Raw genomic sequence first — 27,469 nt, 5'->3', positions numbered from 1 at the left:
TCGCTTACTACGTTGAGTAATTAAGTATCCTAATAAAAATTGTCTGACGTCCTTGATTAATTTGTTGAGTGACTCTTGAACGACTTTCTTTAGGTTTTTTGTTTGTTTGTTAGTATTTATAGTATAGTTGCTTATTGATTAGGAGAATTGAAAATGAAGCTATTTTGATAGTTCGGTATTAGCTTTTTTTTAAATACAATTACTTTGAAGTTTTAAAGAAAGCTTGAATTCTTACTGATTGTTGGCAGACTTTTGCCGAATACATATTTTGTTGATATTATTTGAGGGATTAAGAATACATCGTTATATTATAATTTTACGGGTCAAAATCGTTGTCTTATTATACTGTCTCCTTATTCGGAATTTTTCGAACTATGCAACTATGCAATGAGTAGCTGATTTATTACAGGTTTGCTAATAGATCGTTTTCATGCAGTCACACAGGCGCAATTGGAGATTGAATATATATAAAGATAAAACAAAAGCATGCGTAAATTACTTTAATCATAAAAAAATGAACGACAGAGGTCAGAAATAGTCAGCGTGTAACAATTAATCAATAAATAAATATATTATTGTGCATAGTTTAGAACAAATTTATATATTTATATAGAAAGGTTGCCTATCAAATATTTGATTTATAATTAAGCGTTATTAGAAAATAATAGCAACACAATAAATTACATGCACCCGAAGAGCTTTTCTGTATTCATCTTCATCGAGAACGCTCAAAATCGAATATTTGAAATCTAAGGATGTATATGAACCGAAACAGTTGAAGGACTATATGACCAAAAAGGACCTAAACAAAATAGTTAAATCAATATAAGGTTAATTTTGCATGAGGGAGTTTCAAGATTAGTTTCTCTATAATTTCTAAATTTCTAAAGGGATAATTCTAAGAAATGTTTGTTATAAATCATGTCTGTACCAAAGTATTGACTACTGAGCTGATGATACCCTCGGTGACTGATAGTCTACCAGCTGCGGTATTGACTGTTAAATCAAAATATTGGAAATGTAAATTCAGAGTTAATTTTCTTGCAATTGGCAATTCTAGGATAAAGGTAGGTTATTGATACCCTTATCACCAATATCTCTGAAATTAATATGAGCTTATATTTCTATCTCACATTTATTGTCGGGAATCGCATACATTGGAGACATTATTTCAGATGTTGTCAGTTATATTTCTATTTCAGTTAAAGTGAATCAATGAAAAGATCCATAAATATTACATTAAAACTGATTATTTACTTATATATTTTCCAGACTTTCAGTATAAATTTTGACTTGGATGGAGAGTTGTCTCATTGGCACTCATACCACATCATCTAATTAAAGAATACAACTGGTTTTCAAAACTGCATACATATTTACTTTATAAGATAAAAATGTCTATGATAAGAGTAGATTTTAAAAGTAATTATCGAGGAGTCAGATTACGGTTCGACTGAAGTCCGATACAAAAGTGGGTGCTTACCATTGATCAGTGAAGCTTTTAAGAATGACAAGATATCATACTTACTTCAACACTTCAAGACTTTTTAAAAATAACTTACATAAGTGTTTTATACGTGTGAACTTGATAGACACTATCGTTGAAGCGACAACACTTATACATACTCATACGATATCACCGAATGATATTTACTACAAAATGTGCACTAATGCTAGCAGACGACGAATGCCACATGTGGAGCAGGGTTTGCTTACCCTTCTAAAGCCCCGGGGATCAATCCCGGTTTTCAGTTGGGCTCGTGTTGGACAGTCTTTAATATTTTCTATGGTGTTATGTGGACGATTTTTGTTTTAGTAATTTTTCGCGTTTTTTTGCCATGGCGTTGTCAGTTTGTATCGGCTTGTGAGTTTAAATATCCCTTTGATATCTTCCGTCTCTCTCTTTTTTTGAGGAAGTAGTCTTAAGAAAGAACTAGTAAACCATTTGTGATCTTAACAGCTCTTAAAAGACTGAACAATAATTCATTATGTAATCTTTCCTACCTTTTGTTTCATTCATAATAATATCACGAACTCGTCCATTGTATAGTTTGATTGTCAACTGGAGAACACGTGGGTGTAAAATGTAATGCAAATTAACCAATTTTCAGATATACAGAATAAAATTAAACGTTAAAGGCCTGGATTGGGATCTTCATTTCTATATTTTTTAATATTTAAGACATTTTTCTTTTTTCTTCAATAATGTTGTCCATAAGAATCTAGACTGGCTGCAACATATACAGACTAGTTTAAATGGGACATAATACATTATAATAGTCCCAGAGTTAAAGAACATTGGTTTTATCGTATTTATTTAAAAAAAATAATAATTCAAATTCGACTTGACCTTTTCGTACAATGTTAGGACAGAAACTAAAGACAAACCACAACTATAATTATTGTTAATCCACAAACAAGAGTAATTTTATAATTTCTTAAAGATTATTTAACTTCAGGGCTAGAGTTGCCATCATTGTCTTCATAAAAAATGATTATTGTCACGTAATAAAATTTCGTATGCTTACAGAATACAGAACATTTTTGAACAGGTAAACAATTAAAGGTGAAGCAATAATCACTGGTGTTAAACTGATAATCGTAACTGGAATTACGACGATCCCAATATGGCGACGGCAGAAATAGGTAAAATATTTTCAGTCATTTTTCTCAAATGTAGCCCGTTGTTGTCAAGAGTTACTCAGCTGCAAGGTTTTTGTAACCATTACATCATATTTGAATCGTAACGGTGCACTATAATTGTCTTAGCGCTTAGAAAATTGCCGTCGAAAAATTCGGGATGATAATCGTAACTCGCAAAAATGATAATCGTAATTTCGGTATTAATAAATAAGAAGATAATCGTATCTGGGTAGTGTTTGATTGGTATTGACACGAAAAACGTCTATCTAATAGCATATGATGAAAATATGGTGATGAATTAATCACGAAAACGTTCCCACATCTTATGACATTTCTTTTTGTGCATATATGATTAACAGTTCTAATGTAAACAGCTACATACTAGTATATATCATAAAATTGGAAGGGGGACCAGCTTTAATAAATTTGTAAATGGGGAAACACGAACTATGTTAAAATACTGAAAACTCCAGGAACTAGGACCGTCACAAAATATGGGAAACAAATTTTAAAAAAATGTCATCATGATCTCTTCATGTTTAGAGTTAAAAAAAAAATATATTGTTTGGTATTCTATTTAAATACGGACTTGAAAACAAATGTCACACCTTTTTGAATGTGTAAAAAGTTGTATAGCTCAAAAATACTATAAAAATGCTTAGCTACTTCATGACCGTCACTGACATTTCGATATCTCAGAAAATAACTATGAATTTTAACAACAACAATTTAGCTTGGCATTCTAATAATATGAAATCCTTAAAACGTTTAATGATAATATAAGAGTAGAGAAAAGTTGGAATGCTTTGTGTGTTATGGAGTTAAGCACATGGTGACGTGGAGTTCATTGGCAAAAATGGATTTGTGTTCTTTGATAGTTTGGCCAAAAGCCCGAAGATCAAGAAATCAAATTGATGTGGCCTTAAATTACCTTACAAGCTATATTTATTCAAAGAATGACTGCGACTTTAAGAAACCATAGCGCATATTCCGCCATATCAGAAACAAACTGATTCAAGAAATCATAAATACTTGGTATATGAAAAATATGCTGCATATATATCCATGGAAGTTATTGTAAAGAAAAAATATTGAAGGTAACAAAGAACATTTTTGTACTTGCATAATTACCATATACTTAGTACTTTTCTATCAAATGAAAATAAAAATTAGCCTTTCATAATTGTCAAGCATTTTTCTGAAGCACAAAATATTTGTTTAATTATCTATTAAAGTCTTTGTAATTAAACCAGTTTCGACCGTGATGATCTACATATTATGCCTTCTGAGGACCAATACACATATATATGTAATATATATTTGTGGTTTTTTTCAGTCCTTCAAATGTTTCGCAAGACTATACGCGCCATTCAGTTAAGGCTAATAAAAACAATAAACACAAGGAACAATAAACACAAGGAACAATAAACACAAGTAACAATAAACACACAAGTAACAATAAACAATAGTAACAATAAACTGGTAACTATTCTAGATCCTTTGCCATCCACCCTGTTTAAAGAAACGTCCTAAAATACATGGGTATTTAATCAAAATATTTGAATTTAATTTTTAAAATCATATAAAATATCAGTGTAAAACAGAACAAAAGTGAATTCATTTGAAAAATATGAACGGCTATTTTAACCGGGATACATTTCACTCCAAAATTAAACTATATGTATTTCTATTGAAATATAAGGAAAAGGGCAAAATGAAAACTCATATCCACCAATCAAAGTATCAACTGTTAAATCCAATAATGCAGTTAAGTAACTGATGGAAAATTTTGTTAATTTCTCGCAGAAATTTAGTATAAACGTTCAGTTTATAGCACCCCCCATTTCCCTTTTACATAATTTGTGGACCCATCCCCGAATATAAACAACAGGGAACTCAAAACTAACAGCGACCTTATGATAAATTAGGTCTGTATAAGGCACGGGGGAAGGGGTGGAGTCACTTCTGGCGTGCTGCTGAAATTTAAAAAAAAAATATCCCCTTTCATATATTGCCAAAGACCAAAAATCTGATCCATGTTATAACTTATATATTTATATAGGAAGTAACCCACAGCCATCCCCGTGGTATAGGGAATATTGAGATAGGGAAGGTTAACTTGCCCTTTTTATTGATTTAAAAGTCGATTGGATATATGCAATATTTGAGGCAAAACATATGGCATATTGAAATGTGGTATACGGGACTTGCATGTGAAAGGATTGCACTTTTGGGATATGGGATAATGCTAATACCCCGCCCCTTTTCCCCACTTCCAAAAAAAACCTCAACGCGAAAACAACATTGAAACTTCCAAAGAATTTATATTATCATTTTTCATATCTTTAACAGGTACATGTATATATTAAAAGGTTATGCATATTGTTGTCAGTTATAAATCGAGATATATATACATGTAAGTAAATTTGTCCTAAATAATAACCTTTAAGTTGCTTCATTATTTTTTATTTTGCGCGTTAATGTCATCGTTTAACTGGACATTGCCGTTTTTACACACAAAATACCATTGACAAGCTGGAAGACAAATTTATTATTTTTCAGTTACTATTATCCCATAAAGAAATTACGGTTATCAAACAAGAAAAATGCCATCGAATTACGATTATCATCCCAAATTATTTGACGGCAATTTTCTAAGCGCTTAGACAATTATAGTGCACCGTTACGATTCAAATATGATGTAATGGTATAGAAAAACCTTGTAGCTGAGTTACTCTTGACAACAACGGGCTACATTTGAGAAAAATGACTGAAAAGATTTTACCTATTTCTGCCGTCGCCATATTGGGATCGTCGTAATTCCAGTTACGATTATCAGTTTAACACCAGTAAATAATAAGTTCCTCCAATCGAGTTGCGTAAGACTTAATCACAATGACCAGTCCATATCAAACTCAGTGTTAGGGGTAAATTGGGTAGGGAGAAAAATGAGAGATTTTTTTAATACAATTTCTTGTTAATACTACAAAACACTCATCACCCTAACTTTTTGTTAGACGTTCAAACACCTATAATTGTAATTGGCATGTCAGTAACTTCGAGTACTCTCAGATCTGTACTTAGTACTAGTGTTCTTTATGTTGTTAAGGATGAGAGATGGATAAATACCCTGCCATGTCCGGTCTGAGTTTTCGTTTTAATGTTCTGCTTTGTATTGATTTGATGAGTTAAGCCTATTCAACCGATTTTAATAGTTTGTTCTTATGTTGTGTCTTATGTTTCACCACTATCCCAGGTTAGGGGAGGGTTTAGCGCTCACATTCTTTATATGCCTTCCCAAGTCAGGAGCCTGTAGTTCCGTGGTTGTTGTTGGTTCATGTTGGTCTTATTTGTTTTTCGTAAATTGTTTTGTTATTAATTTGGCCGTTAGTTTTCTCAATTCAATTTTTTCATATTTTTTTGTATGTCGGGGCTTTTTATAGCGGTATGGGTTTTTCTCATTGTTGAAGGCCGTACGGTTGCCTATCATTGCTTACATCCACTTCATTTGAACTTTGGTGGATAGTTGTCTCATTGGCAATCATACCTCATCTCCTTATTTTTATATCGTTTTCGATCTCTCATTATTGTATTTAAAGCAATAGAAAGTTTGGGCTTCAAAAGTCAACAAAAGTATTGACTTTATGCAGAAAATGAACCTTCTTAAGGAGTTAATTTATTAACATTTGGTACACGGATACATAGCAAAATCATTTTTAAAAATACTGCAAAACTTTTTTTTCGGATTTATTCAGCGGTATTGTCATTGAGTGCGTTTAAGTGAACCATAGTATAGCAAACATTGAATTCCCTCAATCTTATCGAATACTATAATGGTATATCTTTTTATTATCTACAATCAACTTCAATGCCATTCACAGATCCTGGTGTCCAACATTCTCTCGGTGGAATTGGCCGCCCATCTTCATCCTCTGATACTTTCAAAATATTTTTTGCTTCGCCGTGCTTCGATTTTGTTGGGGATAAAGAAAAGCTAACGGGAGGCGGAGAGCGTATTCCTAATGTGATTGTGTCAAATTCAAATCCATCATTACTGAAGAAGCTACTTTAAATAGTTGTTCTAAAATTAAAAAAAGTTAATACAACAGTTAATGATGTATATTAATAATTCAGTAAATGAAAAGTATGATATTGACTGAGGTATCCTCAACTTGTGCTTTTATTTATCTTAATTGGGTACAAACTAGATCAAATGTTTGGAGGGTAACATATAAGATATATGGGAGCTATAAGTTGTATATTACTCTAATAATTAAAAACAACTTGAAATAATGAAAAACGTAACATCACATCAATTTATTTTTCATCCAATTTAATTTTTGGACTCTTTTTCGTACAGCAGAACTTTGGTTTTATCTTTTCTTCTACTAATCAGTTTTCTGCACTTTTTTGTCATTTTGTACAATGAATTTTTAATCGGCAGGGGACTATGTATTACCATGCAATATGCTTAGAATGCTTGTTCTTTCATCAGATCTTTAATGTTGGTATTACATTTTGGATTCTAGAATAATTGTGGTTCGAGCATCACTGTAAAAACATGAAATGTCAAAATGAACATCAGGTGCAGAATATGTGGTACCGTTAATGTTATTCTTCATATCAGGAATTTATTAAGATTGAAAAGTGTAAGGCGGTCTCATTTCTTTAATCTAATGATTCTATTTACGGCAATTTTTTTTTAGATATACCATAACAATAATTATCTTCTGATAAACTAGTATGTCTTTTAAACCGACAACGCATGAACTACAAAAGGAGCTAGACCGGATGAGTCTTAATCGATTTATTTTTTTAAAATTTTTACATCAATATTTATTGTACCATCCATGGCTGCGCTTATCTAAAAAGTCGTCAACAAATAAACAAAGTCACTGTGGAATTAAAATAATTCTAAGTTTATGTTAGATTAACTTGAATGTTTGTTCGAATTTGTAAATCAATTGTGTTGTAAGTCTGTGATTTTTTGCAGCTTGATCCCAATTATTGTCATATTTACCTATTGTGTCTGTTTGGGTTGCTCTTCTAATTTTGTCAATAAATCGGAACAATAGACAACTGTCATACAAGTGTGAGGTTTAGCTAGCTATAAAACTAGGTTTATATTTTATTCGGAAAATGTCTGTACCAAGTTAAGATTAAGGCAGTTGTTTTTCAATTGTTTCGTTGATTGATAACGTTTGATTTTGTCCGTTTTTATGGACTCCCCCTTTTTGAATTTGCCTTGGAGTTCTTTTTTTTTGTTACACCTTTTTATGTGTTTCAACTGATCAAGAAATTGTTATGATGATTTTATTTCCAACCACTGGTTCGATGCTACTGCTATGCTGCTTCTATATTGACTTGGAATATCATTGATATGGTTATAATTATAAATTAACTGTTTACAAAACTTTTTTCGCAGTACTAAGGACGTTCTATCTCAGGAATAAATAATATCAGCTGTATTTGACAAAACCTTTTGGTTTACTTAATGCTCTTCAACTTCGTATTTCATTTTGCCTTTTTAACTTTTTTTATTCGACCGTCAGTGTGAGTCTTAAGACAAAATACGAGTCTGATGTACACTATTTTAAACGAGGTATAAATGATGAATGTATTTTCATAATCGATTGAATACTTACATTATTTTAGGGTTCAATCGAGGTTTTCCAACTTTATCACAGTTATCTTTTAGTTTATTACTTTCATTCTGTTCAAATCCCTTTTTGTAGGATTTGAAAATTCTAGAAATAGAAAATGGAACATCCTTGAATATTTGAAACTAGTGTAGACAAACAGTTCTGTGTCAAATGCAACGAACTTAATTGCCAAAACAATGAATAACATGAACTGTTGTTTGTTTGATTTCCTACTTTTAACTGATGTTGGGTAATCAAATTAGTAAAACAGATGTGAAAAAAAATGAACTCCATCTCTTTTATCAACAAAATACATTATTATAGATGCATGGAACATGAAAAAGACCATCTTTTTGTCTAAAGTTTTCAATAAATAAAAACTCAATTATCAGAGAAGCGGCACATGTGGATCTATGATAGAGTTATAATGTCTCTTGTAACTGTTAAAAAAGGTATTAACCCGATGTCCGTCCTTACGCCACATGTTTTGGAACCGATGGTTTGAAATACATTTGAAAGTATAAAGAAAAACTAGAATTTTTAAAAACGTAGACATTGCAAAAATAAAGTAATCGGTGATAGCAACCATTGAACTTGCAAAATTTGGAATCTAAAATCTGACAAAACTACAACATTGAAAATATATCAAAATATGATAGAAAAAGTGGTTAGTGCTTATAATTTAAATACAGGACGAGTGATATTTATCTTTAATATGAATAGATAGATGGGATCATTGAATAATCTAAACTCTTGCAAATATTGCAACCTATATATCAATGTTGTTTCTCAACAAACACAATATGTCTGTAAGCTAGAGCGTCAGTTTCAAAGGCAATTCAGATTGCCTGAGTACGACTAATTATGTTCATTTCAAAGAAGAAATCAAAGCTAAATGTTTATTCAATACAACCTGGTGTGCAATTTGATTGAATTGTTTGTAAATTAATAAGAGTGAATGTTGCTGGTTTATTGTTATCTTTTGCTCAGAACACAATCTTAATAAATACTACGATATACAACATACCCATTTTGTCTAAAAATAATCACAATGACAATCACTATGATGACTATGATTGGGATACTGATACACACTGCCAATGCTTACTGAAATAAAAGGGTAAAATATCTTTAATTTGTAAATTTGTGATTTTACACATTACTATATCATAAGAATCGATTTGATATTTGTTCCCAAATTTGAGTTATCTTTATTATGTTTATATTATATGACACTTTGAGCTCAATTGGCCGAACTCACTGGTTTGAATTAATTCTTATCACTGCTGTTGATCTCTTTGCGTCGTGCCAAAACGCACACTTGTATGAAATCCACTCACTGAACATATTCGAATACGTAAATAGATACACACGTTGATTTCAACATACAGCCTCTCATAAAAAATCCCGCAAGAACTCTTGTTTGTCTGGATTGTTTTTATATTGTACAATTGTGCTCAAAATAAAGATGTCATTAAAAATACTCACACTTATTATCCTCACTAGATATTGGTGTAGGTACTTAAATATAAAAATAAAGTTTTATATTTGAAATGATAAATTGAAATACCAATATACATTTTTGACATATGTCAAATATTAGCATATCTTAGACAACAGTAAGCATCATATGCTATTAATGACTCCAATTCCACAACATAAACACATTTATACTTATTATATTTCCAAAGTCCATGTTCTTTTTATCAGTTTATAATCACATAATTTATGAAAGAATCAGATAATTTTAACAGCAAACAGATAACTGTGTTGAACTTAATTAGTTGCTAGGCAACACAAATTACTTCCAAAGAAAATGAAGAGAACACTTATAGCATGTTTGGTATTGAAATTTTCAAGAAAAAGTATAATCATACCAAATTTTCCTATTTTGAAAGTCTAAAATATTTTACGATCCCTTTATCTAACAATATCAATCCTGTTTAAGTGTAATTAGCGAAATTAAAAATATTGTCGCGGAAATACACGTAAGAAGAGAAATCAAGGTCTTTTTGTAAAAAGAGGAGAATAAATACTAAAATTTCCTTCATTCATATTTTTGTTTATCATACATACCATTACAGTCATCAATAGATACAAAATCCGTTCCTTCCGTTGTCATTCCCTTAGGACATGAAAAACAGAACGTTTGACCGGATTGATCTTGATATGTTCCTATAGCACATGACAGACATTCGTCAAAAAGATCAGACAGTACCTCGACAAAGTTCTAAGCTGCAGATTTCAATTTCTGTATCTGGTCCTTCACATAGTTTTCCTCCATTATCTGGAAGTGGATCTGCGCATGCCCGTCTACGTTTGATTGTTCCATTACCACAACTTACGGAACATTCTGTCCAGTTATCCCAGTCAGACCAACTGCCGTCAACTTAAGCATTAAAGTGTACATTTATGAAACTATACAGTCAATAAATACACTGGCGATAATGCATTAAGCATAGATATAAAGGTTAAGTGAGTGTTGTTTGCTTAAAGTCCAAGATATAAAGAAAGTATATGTTGAATAAAAAAGACTAGAGTTCTACTAAATGAATTAAGTTTAGCATTTTTAATATAAAATATGCTAGTATGTCATTCTACTAATTACGCTCCTCGGCTCTTCGAGGATGTAACTATAGCATTCATTTCCCGATGTACAACGAGGCATCTCATTTAAATGAGGTAAAAATCCATGACCTATGGGTATGACGTAGCTATACCTAGCTATAAATACTGCGGCTATTACCTGTGCCAATCATATTATTTTTCGAGCAGCGAGGTGTCAAGCCCGTTATAGCCTGTGACGACGTCCAGAATTTTAAGGTTTTGTAAAACTGAGAACGTTGTTCCAGTAAAAAATGTTTTATAAACATTAGTTATCTTGAGAACCTAATATCCAAGTTCGTTAAATACAACGTACTTTATCGTTGTTCCATTTTCTAAAAATACACGTGTACTGTAGTGTAAATCACACAGGTGCTTATCACGTAATCAATGGTGGACCGAACGTGTTCACTTTTTAATAATTTTGACATTTTTTCGTCTAAATAAATTGATACATTATCGTAGTTATTTTAACATGAATGAATCTCTATACAGAAGTTTATGAGTAGAATATCTTTCTTGATTTTCAAGGTAAGTGCAAAATGTACGAAGGTGTACTCGTATATTCTTGCTATAATGTACCCACGTAGTGACGTACAATTTATAGAAAATATAGCAAATATATTTGAGACTTTATTATCACAAAATGTTGTGATTAAAATACATTTCTTATTCCAATATAAGAAACTGTAATGTAGTGCATTGGAATATGCTAGACTACTTGTCGATATACACCTGTATGTTAGTGATAATACGGAAGGCATTATGTGCCACTTCCAATCTAACGTATCTGAAAACCTTTGCTAAAGACACGTGTTTAAAGATATGTTATATCAAATAATGTTCAAATAGCTAATTTTTAAAAGCTTATTTGTCTAAAGCAATTAATGAGACTAGAGACTTTTATAAGTCCTTAGTGTGTCATAAATGTGACAACAGTTCCGAATGAACTTACAATACTGTTGAAACTATCAAGAATATGTACAGAATATGTATATCTGTAATATACAAAGCCATTTAAGGCTTCAAAATAAGCTCTTAGTGAGATAATAAAACTGTATTACAGTTGAAACATTTACAGAAATAATATTATGTGATTGATATTTAATATCTGAATATTGAGAGGCCAGTGGAATATCACGGCAAACATGACCAGAAATAGGTCGAAGGGGGAACATTAGCATTTAATGAATAGTTCCTTGTAGCGCATTTAACATGCCACTAACAAACAAATGATTAGGTAGAACCATACTGTAGAAAATAATAGTAAAACAATTATTATTGTTTGAAAAAATCTGCAACAATGCAGTTTTTAAAAAGGGAAACTTTTGTTGCATATTTCTGTACATGAAATTAATCTCATGCCTTTACTATGATTAAGATAAACAAACAATATCCTGCAAGATTTTATATCTTTATCTTGGCAAAAAATAAAGCAGTGGAGCATTGCTCATTGTTAACTTAAGTTATTTGCTTTTGAAAAAGAATAAGTACAATATGATAATAATGTTGTAAATTGTGAGGAGTGTGATGCCAATATATCAAAACATACTAGTTGATATCAAATATTAAAAAAGAAAGATCAAAGGATCTTCTAAAAAATCTATATGACTGACATGCATTGGTCAGATGTAAATTCCTTTTTTCAAGGATAATTTTTATGATGTTTGACATAACATGCATAGTGTTACCGACCATGCAAGGGCTGTTTATGTCAGTCAGTGTCGTTAAAAATTTCCATATATACATGTATGCATAGTGTGGAAGGAAATAAAAATAATTTTCATTGGAAGGTTTTATCATTGCCTTGAAATTCATCAATGTAAATTTCAGATTATGAATAAAATTATTTGACACTTGTAAAATGATCGGTTATGTACATTTATTACCATATCTTTATAAAAGATATCCTCATATAGTTGAAATAAGACAATAGAGTGTTTCAGTCTTATATCTTGGCACTGTTATAACATATATTATGAATATAACCAACAAAGCCTTAAAATAGATAAACAGTTACTCTTTTCTGAAAAAATAGTTCAAAGTTATTGTTCTCATTAATCAGAACACAATTGTAGATCCTGATCTTGCTGACTACAAGGTATCATTAATGTTACACATCTTTTTACTGTAAAATATAGTTTGAGATACAACTATAAAAAATTATTTAGATTCTGCCAAGAAAGGAAGATTTTTTCCAAAAGTCCCTATTTTGACTTGCAGAAAATATTGTATAAATGTGCTTATTTTGATAAGACAAATTGTGCTTTACAATCTCAGTAATGAAACTAGATATGATAAGCTATAATATATTTATTAAATTGCAATTGGTATCAGCAATGAATGTTAAAGAACTATACAAACAGGAAAATTTCTTTCTCAACATGCAAATTTTGCTTTGATGTTGGACATGAAATATCTGACATATTTTCCTTATTGAAAAAGGAATACTATAATGTACACTGGATATGTGCATCACTAATCTTTATGTGACTAAGTGCTGCCTTATTATAGGCTAAGTCATTTTTGTGTAAACAATTGTATATAGTGTTTAAGGGACAAATCTACACATTTTTCATGTCAGATAGCAAATACTGAAGAAAGTAGTATTACATGAATTTATGTAGAATTTATAAAGTTTCTATAATGATTATCAAATGATTATATTGCATCTATGCATCTGTATTATTAAAATCCATGATGGAAATTAAAATAGAAAATGGTGATCTTTCTAGACTCCATGAACTTGAAATAGAATTGCTATATTGATGCTTTTGTGTCATCAGTTTATAAGAATTGACATAGTCGTAGTATATATATATATATTATTTATCATTTATATATTTTTATGCTCCATCGAGAAATGCCACTTTGAAAAGTATTCTATAAAGCATCAGAATTTGCAAAACAAATTGCAAACTTATATTTTGCTTACCACCTAAATCTGTACATGTACACTGGATTTTCTTTTCAGTTCAATTAGAAGTTACTCTTCTTAATTACATGTAGTTATATTGCTTTAAATATAACATAGCCATATATAACATTAGATGTATATATATAGAAAAATAGTACATGTAAAATGTATCATAAGCATATTGTACAAAGGAGCAGTTCAAGTCTTGACTGATATATGTTAATATAAAGTAATAGTTATATTCCTTCAATACCCAACATGTGTATGGATATCAGGATGGGTGAAGGTCATTTTCAAATGTAACAGTTTACAATGAAGTATAAACTTTGTAACCCTTCTCCAGTTCTTTTTTAAGAAAATTATCAGATTATCAGATGAGTGTTCACAGAACAGTATTACTTAAATCTTAGGATTTTTAAAACACGCTGGATCAAGTTTTAATTCTGGATATATTGATCTATATTAATTCTTATAACATAAGATATTAAATAGCTACACTTGGTTTTTGTATAATTTGTTTATACTTAATGAAATATCATAACGATAATACTTTTGAGATGATTTACTTCAGAATGGTACATTAGATGCAGTATGTATATGTAGACCTGTATGAAGTGTAGGACTTTAAGATTCAATTTATTTATCAATACTGTTTGATATATATATATATATATATATATATATATTATACTACATACTCATTGTCATAAAGAAATATGGAATGTAAATTTACTGAACCAGACATCAAATACTATATTGTAGTTGGTATATTCCAGATACAAATGAAAAAGAAGAAATTTGTAAATATAGTCACTTTATTAAGTGTCCTGAATAAGAACTACAGTAGAGGCTGATCATCTTTGACATCTACATGTAGTTTTGAATAAGTCAACCTTTAATTAACAGGTGACCTTAGTGTGACAGTAATCACCTATCTATGACTTTTTAATATGACTCAGAGAGGAGTTTTTGATTGCTAAGTTATGTTAAAGTTATGAATATTAACACTATTTGAAGCTTTGGTTGCTTACTTGAGCTTTTGAGTCAATTTTTCTGTTCTTACAATATTAAAGACAGACTGAATTGCAAATGTCATGCAAAGGTATAATACTTGCAGAACTTGCAGTGACAGTTTTTAGCTTGTAAATATACTAGATATTTTACCATGGATTAATATTAGATAAATCATGTATTCATAATATTGAAAGCTTCAGAAGGCTAATAAAAATCTGTATCTGGCTGTTTTTACATCGTTATTTAAACTACTGTCTCCTGAATTTGTCTTCAAATTCTTGTTTTTTCATACACATCTGAACTACAGTGAGTGTCATGTTAGAAGAGTACAAAAAAGAAGGGCTAAAGAATTAAACACTTTCAAATATTTAAGAAAAGTGTTGCCGAATAATATGTCAGTAGATATTTAGATATACAATTAATGGTTTGTAAGCAAGTATCAGGCAAATGGTATTTTGAAAATTCAAAACTTGGTATATAGATATAGGAAGATGTGGTATGAGTGTTATGCTCTTTATATAGTTAAGAGAATTTGTCTTGAATGTATAGAATAAGTTATTATTCTTGAAAATAGTGAAATTCAGACTACAAAATACATTGAGAGAAATAGATATTTTTTTGTATATTTTTTTTCAAAATTACTTTAAATGTTTTTGAAACTATTTATTTTTTATACCTGGACTAACAATATTGGTACTTTACCTTAATATTTAGATTATATTTATTATTAAGTCAGAAAGATTAGTAAGATTGACTACTATCTTAGTCTCCAGTATATTCTGGACTGATTCAGCAAATTCTGATTTGCTCTCTGTTAGTTGTTCAGGGAACTACTTGTTTGTGCCAACACTTTGAATATGCGTAATTAGTAGAATGGACTCTCATCCAAGTATAACTTGGAATATGAAGGATGAGAGTCATTCTAGTAATGGAGCCTGAGGCTCAAGAGGATGTAACAATTTACCCACCCAGTTTGGAGGGTACTGTTTGCCCATCCCAATTGTTTTGGTTGCACAAACAAACTTTGAATCATGATTGGCACAGGTAATAGCCGCAGTATTTATAGCTAGGTATAGCTACGTCATACCCATAGGTCAAGGATTTTGACCTCTTTTAAATGAGATGCCTCGTTGTACATCGGGAAATGAATGCTATAGTTACATCCTCTTGAGCCTCAGGCTCCATTCCTAGAATGACTCTCATCCTTCATATTCCAAGTTATATTTGGATGAGAGTCCATTATCCCGCTCTAAATATTTAAGGATATGATAAATTGACAATGATGGTTTCGAATCGTACTTACCCATAGCAATTTCACATAACTCTCCTGTATACTCATAGTCACATGAACACGAATAATCATTTACTTCATCTATACATGTTTCATTATTTTGGCAGGCATGTGCAACGCAGTCGTCAATATTTATATCACAGTTACTGCCCGTAAAACCAATATTACAAGCACAAGTGTATCCCCCAAGTTTGTCAGTACAGCTTCCATTCACACAGGGATTCAGCTGACACTCATTATAGTCTGTAAAACAATAACGAAATGACTGATTGAACTAAATCCTATGATAGGTATAAAAAGGAAAATAGAAAAGATTCCTCCTATATTAGAAACAGATTTCATAATACTACATGCATTTACATTACTTTGTTGGATACATCAGAATAACACCTTTCAGAAAATGTCAATATTAACTGTTGTTTAATGACACAATTCGACTGTGACGTAATTAAAGTTTTGGCATGATCGATTGATTGATTGATTGATTGTTTTAAACGCACACTTGGTTATATGTTGGCGACCAGTTTTTGTTTTTGTTGGTGGGGGAAAGTCTGAGTTCCCAGAGAGAACCACCGATCTTCAGCAGATAAAACAGACAATCCTTCTCAAAAAGTCGAAAGCACCTTGCCACGAGTCGGGCTCGAACTCACAACCTCAGTGTTTACACACTTTACCATGTTTAATGCACATTCATTTGATATTTGATAATGCATTTTATCTCTTTATCTTCAAGCACTTTTTTTATAAATGAGGTTCATGAAAAATATGAAGCGTATATGTAAATTCAATTGCTCTACTCAGTAGAGACCTTATTCCGAGAAAAAAACTTCATTTAGACCATACTTCAATTGCGTTCTATCTCTTGCATCATACACCATCTCCTTTCCTCATAAAATAAAAGAATAAATTGCATCATTTTCAATATATATATATATTTATTACGTATTGGCCGTATCAGACAAACATGTAATTATTTTGAATTGTGATGGGCGATAAACACAATTTACATTTGATTAAATTTTTATAGTTGAAATTGTTCTGACAAAGGGGAGAATCCAGTTAAGATCAATTGTACCGTCTATTTTAGTTGTATCATACTTCTGTCATATCCTTATACCGGAATAACCTTTGTCCCTGAAAGGATAACCATTATCCCAGAAAGGAATTAATTCGATAATAACATAAACGGTACCAATTTTACTGTACCTCATTGCTTTTCGACAATAATTGTCTCTTCATTAATGGTCTTTTTGTAAGCGTTGACCTGCACACCCAAATGGTCTTTTCTAAGCGTTGACCTGCACACCCAAAGTAGGCCAAAAGATAAATTGTGGTGTTAGTTGCCAAAATATTCAGAACTAGGTATACACGACAAAGAGCATAAGCAGCTACAAACTAAATATTCAAGTCAAACGTGTAAGTTGTTATAAAACATAGTTTAAAAAGATCTTTATAGTCGACGCATGCGCTCTATGTTTTCAGTCCTTACTGTTAATTGACTGTAAGTGTTGCTCTCCACCAATTGCAATTTATTCAAAATTCTGACCAAATTGCAATTTGTTTTATAAAACCAAACTGTTCAACTGGTCAGAAATTTGATCAAACTGCTGTAGAAATCCACAGTCAAGATGTGAAAGTGCAAGGTGATAAAATAAAGCATACTTACAATCCTATAAGACTTTAATTCCACATCATTGTTGTTATGAAAAATCTGTCTAACAGTTTGTATAGAAATTTTATTGTTATTGTCATGCTAAAGGTGATGGGTAGTAATTTTGAATTGCTATAGAAATGTCCAAACTAAGCTTTCATACAATTTTTTTTTCGAAAAGTCTTCTATATTCATAAGAATTAGACATCATTTGAATTAAAACATCTTAAATTCAGTTAAATATATGTGAAATTACAATACGTTGTTATTAAGTTTCCATGGGAGATAACCTAAAACATTATTCTTTTGAGTGTAGACGACTTTTCGAAAGAAAATTGATTATCTTCCATGGAAACCTACTTAACACGTATTGTAATTTCACATATATTTTACAGAATGTCAAGTCACAGTAATATCAATGGAAATTTACCTGTTTTCAGTGAATTTCGTGAAATCCGAAATTGAGATATTTGTGACGTCATGACAAATAGACATATTTCCTACCTAGTCATGACAAATAGACAAATTGCCTACCTAGTCATGACAAATAGACATATTGCCTACCTAGTCATGACAAATAGACATATTACCTACCTAGTCATGACAAATAGACATATTGCCTACCTAGTCATGGTTTAAGCTTTGAATTTTATCTGGAAATAAGGGTCATATAAGGTCCTAATCTTACCAACTCCTTCGCCTTAAATTAATTAATTGATTTTTAATTGCGGAAATTATGATATTCTTTAACATTTTCTTTTATATTAGGCATTTGGCAATGCTTTAGGATAAAGTATAAGTTTATTTGAAAATTTTTCGTAATGACAGTTGCTTAAATATGCAACGAATCAATATCAAAATGCTTAGAATTTTTATTTTATAGTAACGAAGGCGACTGCAGTGTATTAATCTTTATAAAAAAACGCATATAACTTCGAAATATCTATTCATATTTCCTAAATAGTGGTACGCAGTATTAAGAGAGTTTTACTCATATGCTCGAACTTCTGTGAATTCAGAAATTATAGCGAGATTTTTATTAATGCGAAAAATGCGACCAAGTGAGTATCGCATTAATAAGAACTCGCATTATGATATTTGGTAATAAAATTGAGAACGGAAATGGGGAATGTGTCAAAGAGACAACAACCCGACCATAGAGCAGACAACAGCCGAAGGTCACCAATGGGTCTTCAATGCAGCGAGAAACTCCCGCACCCGGAGGCGTCCTTCAGCTTGCCCCTAAACAAATATGTATACTAGTTCAGTGATAATGGACGTCATACTAAACTCCAAATTATACACAAGAAACTAAAATTAAAAATGATACAAGACTAACAAAGGCCAGAGGCTCCTGACTTGGGACAGGCGCAAAAAAGCGGCGGGGATAAACATGTTTTTTGAGATCTCAACCCTCCCCTATACCTCTAGCCAATGTAGAAAAAACAAACGCACAACAGTACGCACAGTAAAACTCAGTGTAAGAGAAGTCCGAATCCGATGTCAGAATAGGAAACAAAAGAAAATAAACAAAATGACAATAATACATAAATAACAACAGACTACTAGCAGTTACTGACATGCCAGCTCCAGACCTCAATTAAACTGATTGAAAGATTATGTCTTCATCATATGAATATCAGGCACAATCCCTCCTGTTAGGGGTTTAGTATTATACCATCATAAAATATATGAGAAGAACATAACCCGTGTCATGCCAACAACTGGTTTTAGAAAAAAATATGTTTAATTCCGATGCAAAGACCCTATAAGTGAATCAATATTAAAGCCAAAATATGCAATCTTTAATGACCTGACAACAGTATCGTAACTATATCCCTTCTTAATAAGTCTGTTTAAAGGTTTTGTTAGCTTTTGAGGTGAATATTGACATTTTTGTGCTTTGTAAAGAATATTACCATAAAAGATTGGATGTGAAATACCCGAACGTATATGATGTCTGCATGTTGAGTTATATTTACGAATGATGTTCTTATACCGATGATAAAATTTAGTAAATGTTTTGACTAGTTTTTGATATCGAAAACCCTGGTGTAATAATTTTTCAGTAATACATAAATTTCTTTCGCTAAAATCTAATACGTTGTAACATACACGAGCGAATCGTACAAGTTGAGATATATAAACACCATAAGATGGTGGCAAGGGAACGTCACCATCTAAAAATGGATAATTAACGATAGGAAATGAAAAATCATCTCTTTTATCATAAATTTTTGTATTAAGCTTCCCGTTAATGATATAGATATCAAGATCGAGGAAAGTACAGTGGTCATTGTTAGTATTAGCTTTATTTAAAGTAAGTTCAACAGGATAAATTTCTTTAGTATACATACTGAAGTCGTCATTATTGAGAGCCAATATATCATCCAAATATCTAAAAGTATTGTTAAATTTTTGTATCAGATGTTGTTTCGATGGGTCTTTGCTGATTTTAGTCATAAATTGTAACTCATAACAATACAAAAATAGGTCTGCAATAAGTGGTGCACAGTTAGTCCCCATTGGAATTCCGATAACTTGACGATATACGGAATCTCCAAAGCGAACAAAATGTTATCAAGTAAAAATTCAAGGGCAGATATAGTATCGAAGCATGCCCAATTGACATAGTTCTTTTGTTTGTTGCTACTAAAAAATGACATAAAAGAGTTTTAACATATGTATTCGCATTCCGACTTTTTAAATGCCCATTTAATTAGGTGCGTGAGTTTTTTCTTAATAAGAATATGAGGCAAAGTGGTATGTAGGGTAGAAAAATCAAAACTTTGAACAGATTCAAAATCACCAATATATGCATGCAATTTATCAAGTACTTCCAACGAGTTTTTGACACTCCAAAAGTAGTTAATTTCACTATTTTCAAAAGGCTTATTTGAACAATTTATTATCAGGTTTTTGATTGTACCAAGTGTACTAGTAAGTAGAATAGACAATTAAGTAGTGGAACAATGACTTGAAGACGAAATATATCTATATTTGTTAGGTAATTTGTGTAGCTTCGGAAGCCAGTTCATAGTTGGGCCTTTCATTGTATTTGGTTCTGCTTGTAAAGAAGTAGCTAATAGTTTATGTTTGTTACAGATATCGTTTTCTGAAAATGAACTCAGTTGGAATGTTGGTGAATTCGTGATTTCCTTTTGCAGAACCTCAATGTAAAATTTACGGTCAAACTATAATGATACATATATATGTATACAGCTTTCCAGAAATTGAAATAATTAATATCGCATTTTTGTTAATTCGCAATAAATCGCAATGATAAATGCACGTAATAATTTCTGAATTTACAGTATTAGATTGGACAAAGCAATGAGAGCCAAGAATTACATAAAAATGAAGTAATGATAGACAGTCATATGCGATTAATTTGCATCAGGTATCTGGTGATTTTTTCCCCTGTGAGTCTAATTTTAAAAACATCATTGTTTTTATTTTTTTCCTCAAGGGGTGACTGCAGGGTCTTTAAATATGGTCCCCAAGGCAACCTATTCAACAGAAAACTAATATTAAAGGGGTCAACACGTGCACGAAACCATCCTTTTGATTTCGATTGTGTCATCATCGAATGAAACTTTCCACCGAATTTGTATTTACACTTATTGACATGACGGGTACCAATAGTGGAGCAGAATCTGCTTACCTTTTCAGAGCACCTGAGATGAAACTGTTTTTGGTTAAGATTGGATTTCAGTATTTTTGTTGAACTTTTTTACTCAGACTTTAGTTCTCTTTATAGTGTTTTGTGGACATGTTTTTGATTTTGACATTTATCGTTTATTGCCATGGGCTGTCAGTTTCCCTTCGACTTGTGTATTTTAAATGTTCCTTTTGTATCTTTAATCGCTTTTTTGAACACAGGTATACTTCTTTTGCCATTTACTTACGGTTTACAAAGAAAGGCAAATAGGTCAGCACTTCTGTATATCTTAGATAGTTGTATGATTCTATTTTCCTCATCCTAGGTTTTTTATGAAATCAAAGGTGTGTCTGGAAATATTATTTACGGTTCAAATTTTACTGCACCAGAAGTGCTTTTCGTTGATCAATGTCTCTTTAGTGATGTTCTAGGCCTAAGTACTAGTATTTGAAAATCCAAAGCATAATAAACGTGTTGAAATGCCTGTGATACTGTCATCTTTACCACCTTTTTCGATGTCATTTTATTTCCAATAGAAAAAGCGTAACATGAACGTTTTGTAACGATATTAATGAAGTTAAAATAAATCAGGTTAAATGATTAATTGCTCTGATATTTTTTGTATGATAACTTATATAATTGTTTTAGACTTACGTCTTTAGTTTATGGAGACATTCAGTGAAGCGACAAAACTTTAACATAATTAAAATTTATTTGACATCACCGAACGTGTACTTAAACAATGTTACAAAAGCAAAACAACGATGCCACATGAGGAAAACAACGGATGCCACATGAGCAAAACAACGGATGCCACATGAGAGCAAGGTCTTATCTTTCCGGAGCACCAGGGACTTCCCCCGGTTTTTGTTGGAGTTCGTGTTGTTCAGTCTTTTTTTATATGGTGTTTTTTAGATTGTTTATTCGATATAAAAATAAGGAGACGTGGATAATTGCCAATGAGACAACTATGCACCAAAGTTCAGATAGGTGAATATTAGCAATTATATGTCACCGTACGATCTTCAAATTGAGAAAACCAATACCGTATAGTCGGCGATAAAAGGCCCGACATGAACAAGTTCAAACGAGAAGAAACTAACGGCATGATTCATAACTAAACAATTTACAGACAATAAATATGACCGACATGAACCAACGACAACCACTGAACTACAGACATCTGACTTGGGACAGGTACATAAACATCTGGCGGGGTTCAACATGTTTGTGTTCCCTCAACCCTACCCATTATCCATATATATAATGGTATTTTAACAAGTCATTAATTCAACTACAAAACCGTTGTTATATTATTAATATTGAAGTACAAAACTTAAAAAAAAAAAGATGAATGTTGGCTGAATATATTCAAACTTTTATATAGTTTGGTTCGCACATGCCAAGAAATCTAAGCTCAAAACTCCGGTGAACCTCCTACGGCACCTATTAGTAATTAAAAATACTTGATTTCAACAAACTAATTAATGACCTGCATGTACGTGTCGCTAAGAACACGGCCATGTACCAAATGCTCAATATTAATTACCCGTGTAATTTGCTGTATGGGATGTTTGTAAAATTTCAACAGAGGAAATTTCTTGGCATGGCATTAAATGTTAATAAACATTTTACAAAAGTCATCTACACGGACACTTGTACCAACACCGATACCTCCACTGACTATAAACTGTGTTGCTCTTATCGACACGTGGCGGAGCGTCAATCATCGGGTAGACAGTTTACACTGACTAAACAATTAGTGGGACCGTATCAAAATGTCTAAATAAACGGAATGTTACCTCGTAAAATTTGGTTGAACTCATCAGAGTTAAAATAGAAATAATTTTATTAAACTATAGATGGTTTATATAACCTTTTATTCGGAATCTGAATCAACAAGTGCTCTCGTTAGTTTTGAAATTCTTTTAGTAATGCATTTGTGATACTGATGTTTATGGATCCATGATTTCCATCTTGATCATAACTTATTTGTCTACTTTATTAGTGGTCATTAATAAACTCTTTTCCACATTTTTTAAAAGAAGAAAAAATTCACTGCACAGATTAAAGTTTTATACACGTTTGGAAACATCTTTTAAGACTAGAGTGTTGCTGCTTATATCACGAAATATGGTGAAGTTGAATTCACCCCTTCGAAAATATCTACGGACGCCATTATGAGTTGGTTGACTGAATTTTCAAATATGACGACGGTTATGTTCCAATTGTCATAAAAACAATCCTGTCCTATTTTCCTCTAATATGAACTTCCACTTATCACAAGGTCTTGCTTAAATGATCAACACGACAGGTGCCACATGCGGAGCAGTATCTACTTACCCTCCCGGAACACCTGAGATCACTCCCGGTTTTTTGTGTGGTTCGTGTTGCTAGGTCTTCGGTTTTCTATGTTATGTGTTTTTGTACTGTTGTTTGTCTTTTCGTCGTATTTGGTTTTTGTCATGGTATTCTCAGTTTGTTTTCGATATCTTTCTGCTCTCTTTTATGACTTCTGGCACGAAGACAAGATAAAATCTAAATGAAACTTTTTATTAACTATTTAAAAGCAGAAACATTTACGATATCTATTCTTTACGCAAAAAAAATTATATGTATTCATGACATGTTTAGACGAACTACAGTATAAATTCGATATAAACTGATGTGATATATTTCATTATCAACAATCAACTGTAATGCCATTCAAAGATTCGGGTGTCCAACATTCTCTCTACAAGATTGACCGCTCATCATCATCCTCATCATTCTCTGCGAGCTTTGAAACATTTTTTGCTTTGTCTTGCTCCATGGTTGTTGGCGGAGAAGAATAGCTAACGGGACTTGGAGAGTTTACACCTAATTGGATAGTGTCAAAATCAAATCCTTCAATAGTTGCTCTGAAAAAAGAAGAATACAGTTACAAAAGAAAATATGTATTTTTGATGATTTCATAGCTTAAAAGAAACAATTTAAATCAATAGTTTGGAGGGAACTATATAAAATATTTTGATGTTATACGTTGTATATTACTATGATACTTAAAGGCTCTTGAAATAATACAATAATTTACATCGTATACATACAGAATATATGAAAGTGTTTACAAAATAATATTATGTGTCATGATTGCCGATATTCATCTATTCATCAATAAACAAAGAAAACATGTAAACAATTCTAGGTATATGTAAGAGAATGATAATCCCTTTCTTCATGAATAAGTACGAGCGTTAGCGAGTACTTATCATGAAATAAGGGATTATCATTCTCTTACAAACTTAGAATATTATAAAGTGCTCAAGGCTCAAATGATCTATTCAAGAATTAGTTTCATTGTCAGTGCAATGTTTATAATTGATGCATGACTTCCTTTTTCGGCATGTCATTTATGGATTAGTTCTAGTGATGTAAGGACTTTCTTATCATTTGGGAAATATTTTAAAAAAAAATGCGTTATAGATATTAGGTGACACAACAGTAGAAAGAAAAGGTAGGAATTGTATGTTTCCTGATTGTGAGTATGAATGTAAATCATGTAATATTTTAGTGAGGAATTATCCTTTTTTTATTTACAGTTTAAATCAATTAATACATTTGAGTTACAACTAAATTTTATTTCACAGCCAATAATTTGGTCCGGCTTTTTACATCAAATACTGTTTCATTATGTCAGGGAAATGTTCAAAAATAATGCCCTTAAAAGTTTTTAATATGTTCAAAATTAAATTCATATTTTTTTTTATCGGAATACATGTATTGGATATAACTATTCTCCCCAACCGCTGATCAAGTAATCAAAGTTTTGGAAAGCTAAAGATTTAGATTATTTTTTTTCTGAAAGATTTTTTTCTTTTTTTTTTTGCATTGCTTTGGTATTGTTTAATTTTATAGTAATTTGAAGTTATTAATATTTTCATAATAACATTGTCGGTACCAATTTTACTGCACCAGTAAACTTCAACTTATTTTGAGATTTTTGTTTGTTTCACAATTCAACTTTTAGTCAGTTTCAATCACTGTGTGATATAAAATCCTTTCAATCTGATAAATGTGCTTCGGGGCAGTTGTAACTCATTTATAGAAACTCTTTGTTTTGAACTGTAAATAGACCCAAATAATAGGATAATCCCTTACTAAGAACATGATTTACATTCATTCTTCACAATTAAGAGGCATCCAATCCTGCAATTTCATTGGTCGAGAGTACTTTGCTATATTCTAAGTTACACTACTTCCTCTCTCAATGAGCGAAACTCGTACTGCCTGGAAAGCTATAAGGGCACTGGAATGGCAAGTTGTGAAAGTATTAAAAAAGAAAGAAAACTAAGGCCCGATTATTACGAGAAAGAACGAAATACAAGAGGTTCTAAAGAGCCTGTGTCGATCACCTTGGTCTACTAACTATATCGGCAAAAATTTACTTTTAAATAGATCTTATATTGCTGATAATTCTTCGCTTATTTAAGTTTCTATCTATCGATTATAATTTCGTAATATAATAATCATGTACGGCAAAACGTAAGTAAATGGTAAAAGTCGTCATCAAAGGACAATAACTCAAATAGGAATTTTGTCGAACGATTGATTTCTACCATATTGTCGTAATTGTAGATCTGGTCTCGTTGATCATTTCTGGATTTCAAAGTTTCTCTCTATCTATTATAGTTTTCAAGATAATAGGCCAAAATAAAAAAAAAAATGGTAAATTTTGTCATTTAAGAGCAATAAGTCCTGTAAGAAGTCGTCTAATAGTTTTGACATAGTTGGACAATTGGTAGAACTCAGCTTTTTGAACATTTGTGCCCTTGTCAGATTTTCTCTATTTATAACGGTTTTTAAAAAAATAGACAATACTTGCACTTTCCATAGACTACAAGTTCACTTTTATTCAAGATCTTCTTTTAATATATTGAGTAACGATGATGTATTTGTAAATAAGATATGCTCGTTATGTTCATAATCGTATTGATACTTACATTGCTGTTGGGTCTATTATAGGCTTACTAATCTTATAACAGCCATCGTCCATTGTATAGTCATTATCCCAATCATTACTCATTTTATACGATTTGCAAATTCTACCAAAAAAAAAAAAGTCGTTAAATTTTTAAAACTAATATATACACGCAGTTCTGGAAAATAGAATGGGCTTGATATATTGAACGACGATTTAATGTATTTATTCCTGATATCTAACACACGTGCCTATGTTATCTTATTCCCAGTTTAGTATATGTTTCCTGTATTAATTGGCCAATTACAAGTCGTTAAAATACACGTAGCCCCGGCTGTTGCTTACCCATATATCCTAGAATTGCTACCCATAATCCTTGAGAACTTATTGCGCGTTTACCTTAATTCCGCTGTTGTAACCAGTGAAAAAAGGAATTCTGTAGATTATCCATGATGTCTGTATTCAATAATGTAATCGTCTATCAATTTTATCCTATCATGCCAATCATTGGCATTTATATAGGTAAACATAAGCATCATTTGGCTACCACGTGGTCAATGAACTAGACTACTTACATAGTTATTCAAATCACACACGTTTACTTCACGCCGTCAATGACCTAAGCCAACTAGAACTAGCTAGGCCCCAACATTTCATAAACGTACTTAACTGAATCTTATTGACTTATAGAGTATTGTAAGTTTTGACGTATCTCGATCTCCGGACCTGCCTAGAACAAGTTAGCTTATTTGAAAATTGTTATTTAGAAAATTGCTTTTAAGGTAAAAGTGCATTCTTAAAAAACATTGATTACTGCAAAGATATTGGTTTTTGAAAACAAAGTGGTGTCAGTGATTTTATTTTAGATATTATTTCCTATGGTTATATAATTGCTTTTAAAGAAGATCATGAAAAAGTTTTTCAATGATAAAAAATCGGCCTTCGTTGATCATGTTTTTGTGGACAAAGCTGATTCTGAATTAGCAGCCAAAGGTTGTTCAATTAAGGCCCCCTTTGGAACCGTATGTTGTCAATGATTGCATTTTAAATATTTAGCAAACATTGCCACTTATTTAAAGTACGGTACCA

General features: G+C 31.4%; 3 protein-coding genes across 6 annotated transcripts in view; 1 reads left to right on the top strand and 2 right to left on the bottom strand.

Moving 5' to 3' along the window:
* Positions 1-27,469, top strand: part of LOC127708921 (protein jagged-1-like) — a 151,264-nt gene that overhangs the window by 21,835 nt on the left and 101,960 nt on the right. The window lies entirely within an intron of this gene.
* Positions 1-27,469, bottom strand: part of LOC127708919 (uncharacterized) — a 203,217-nt gene that overhangs the window by 79,410 nt on the left and 96,338 nt on the right. The gene's annotated exons all lie outside the window — the stretch shown is intronic.
* The window catches only part of LOC127708917 (sushi, von Willebrand factor type A, EGF and pentraxin domain-containing protein 1-like), a 271,696-nt gene continuing 250,583 nt past the window's right edge, over positions 6,357-27,469 (bottom strand). The window contains exon 28 of the mRNA XM_052214092.1: positions 6,357-6,724. Within this exon, the coding sequence (XP_052070052.1) occupies positions 6,712-6,724 (13 nt within the window). The 3' untranslated portion in view covers positions 6,357-6,711. The remainder of the gene's footprint in view (positions 6,725-27,469) is intronic.

Source organism: Mytilus californianus, unplaced genomic scaffold, assembly GCF_021869535.1.
Source record: "Mytilus californianus isolate M0D057914Y unplaced genomic scaffold, xbMytCali1.0.p SCAF_7, whole genome shotgun sequence".
Taxonomy (NCBI): Eukaryota; Metazoa; Mollusca; class Bivalvia; order Mytilida; family Mytilidae; genus Mytilus; species Mytilus californianus.
The sequence above is the reverse complement of the archived record's forward strand: the minus strand, read 5'-3'. Positions and strand labels throughout refer to the sequence as shown.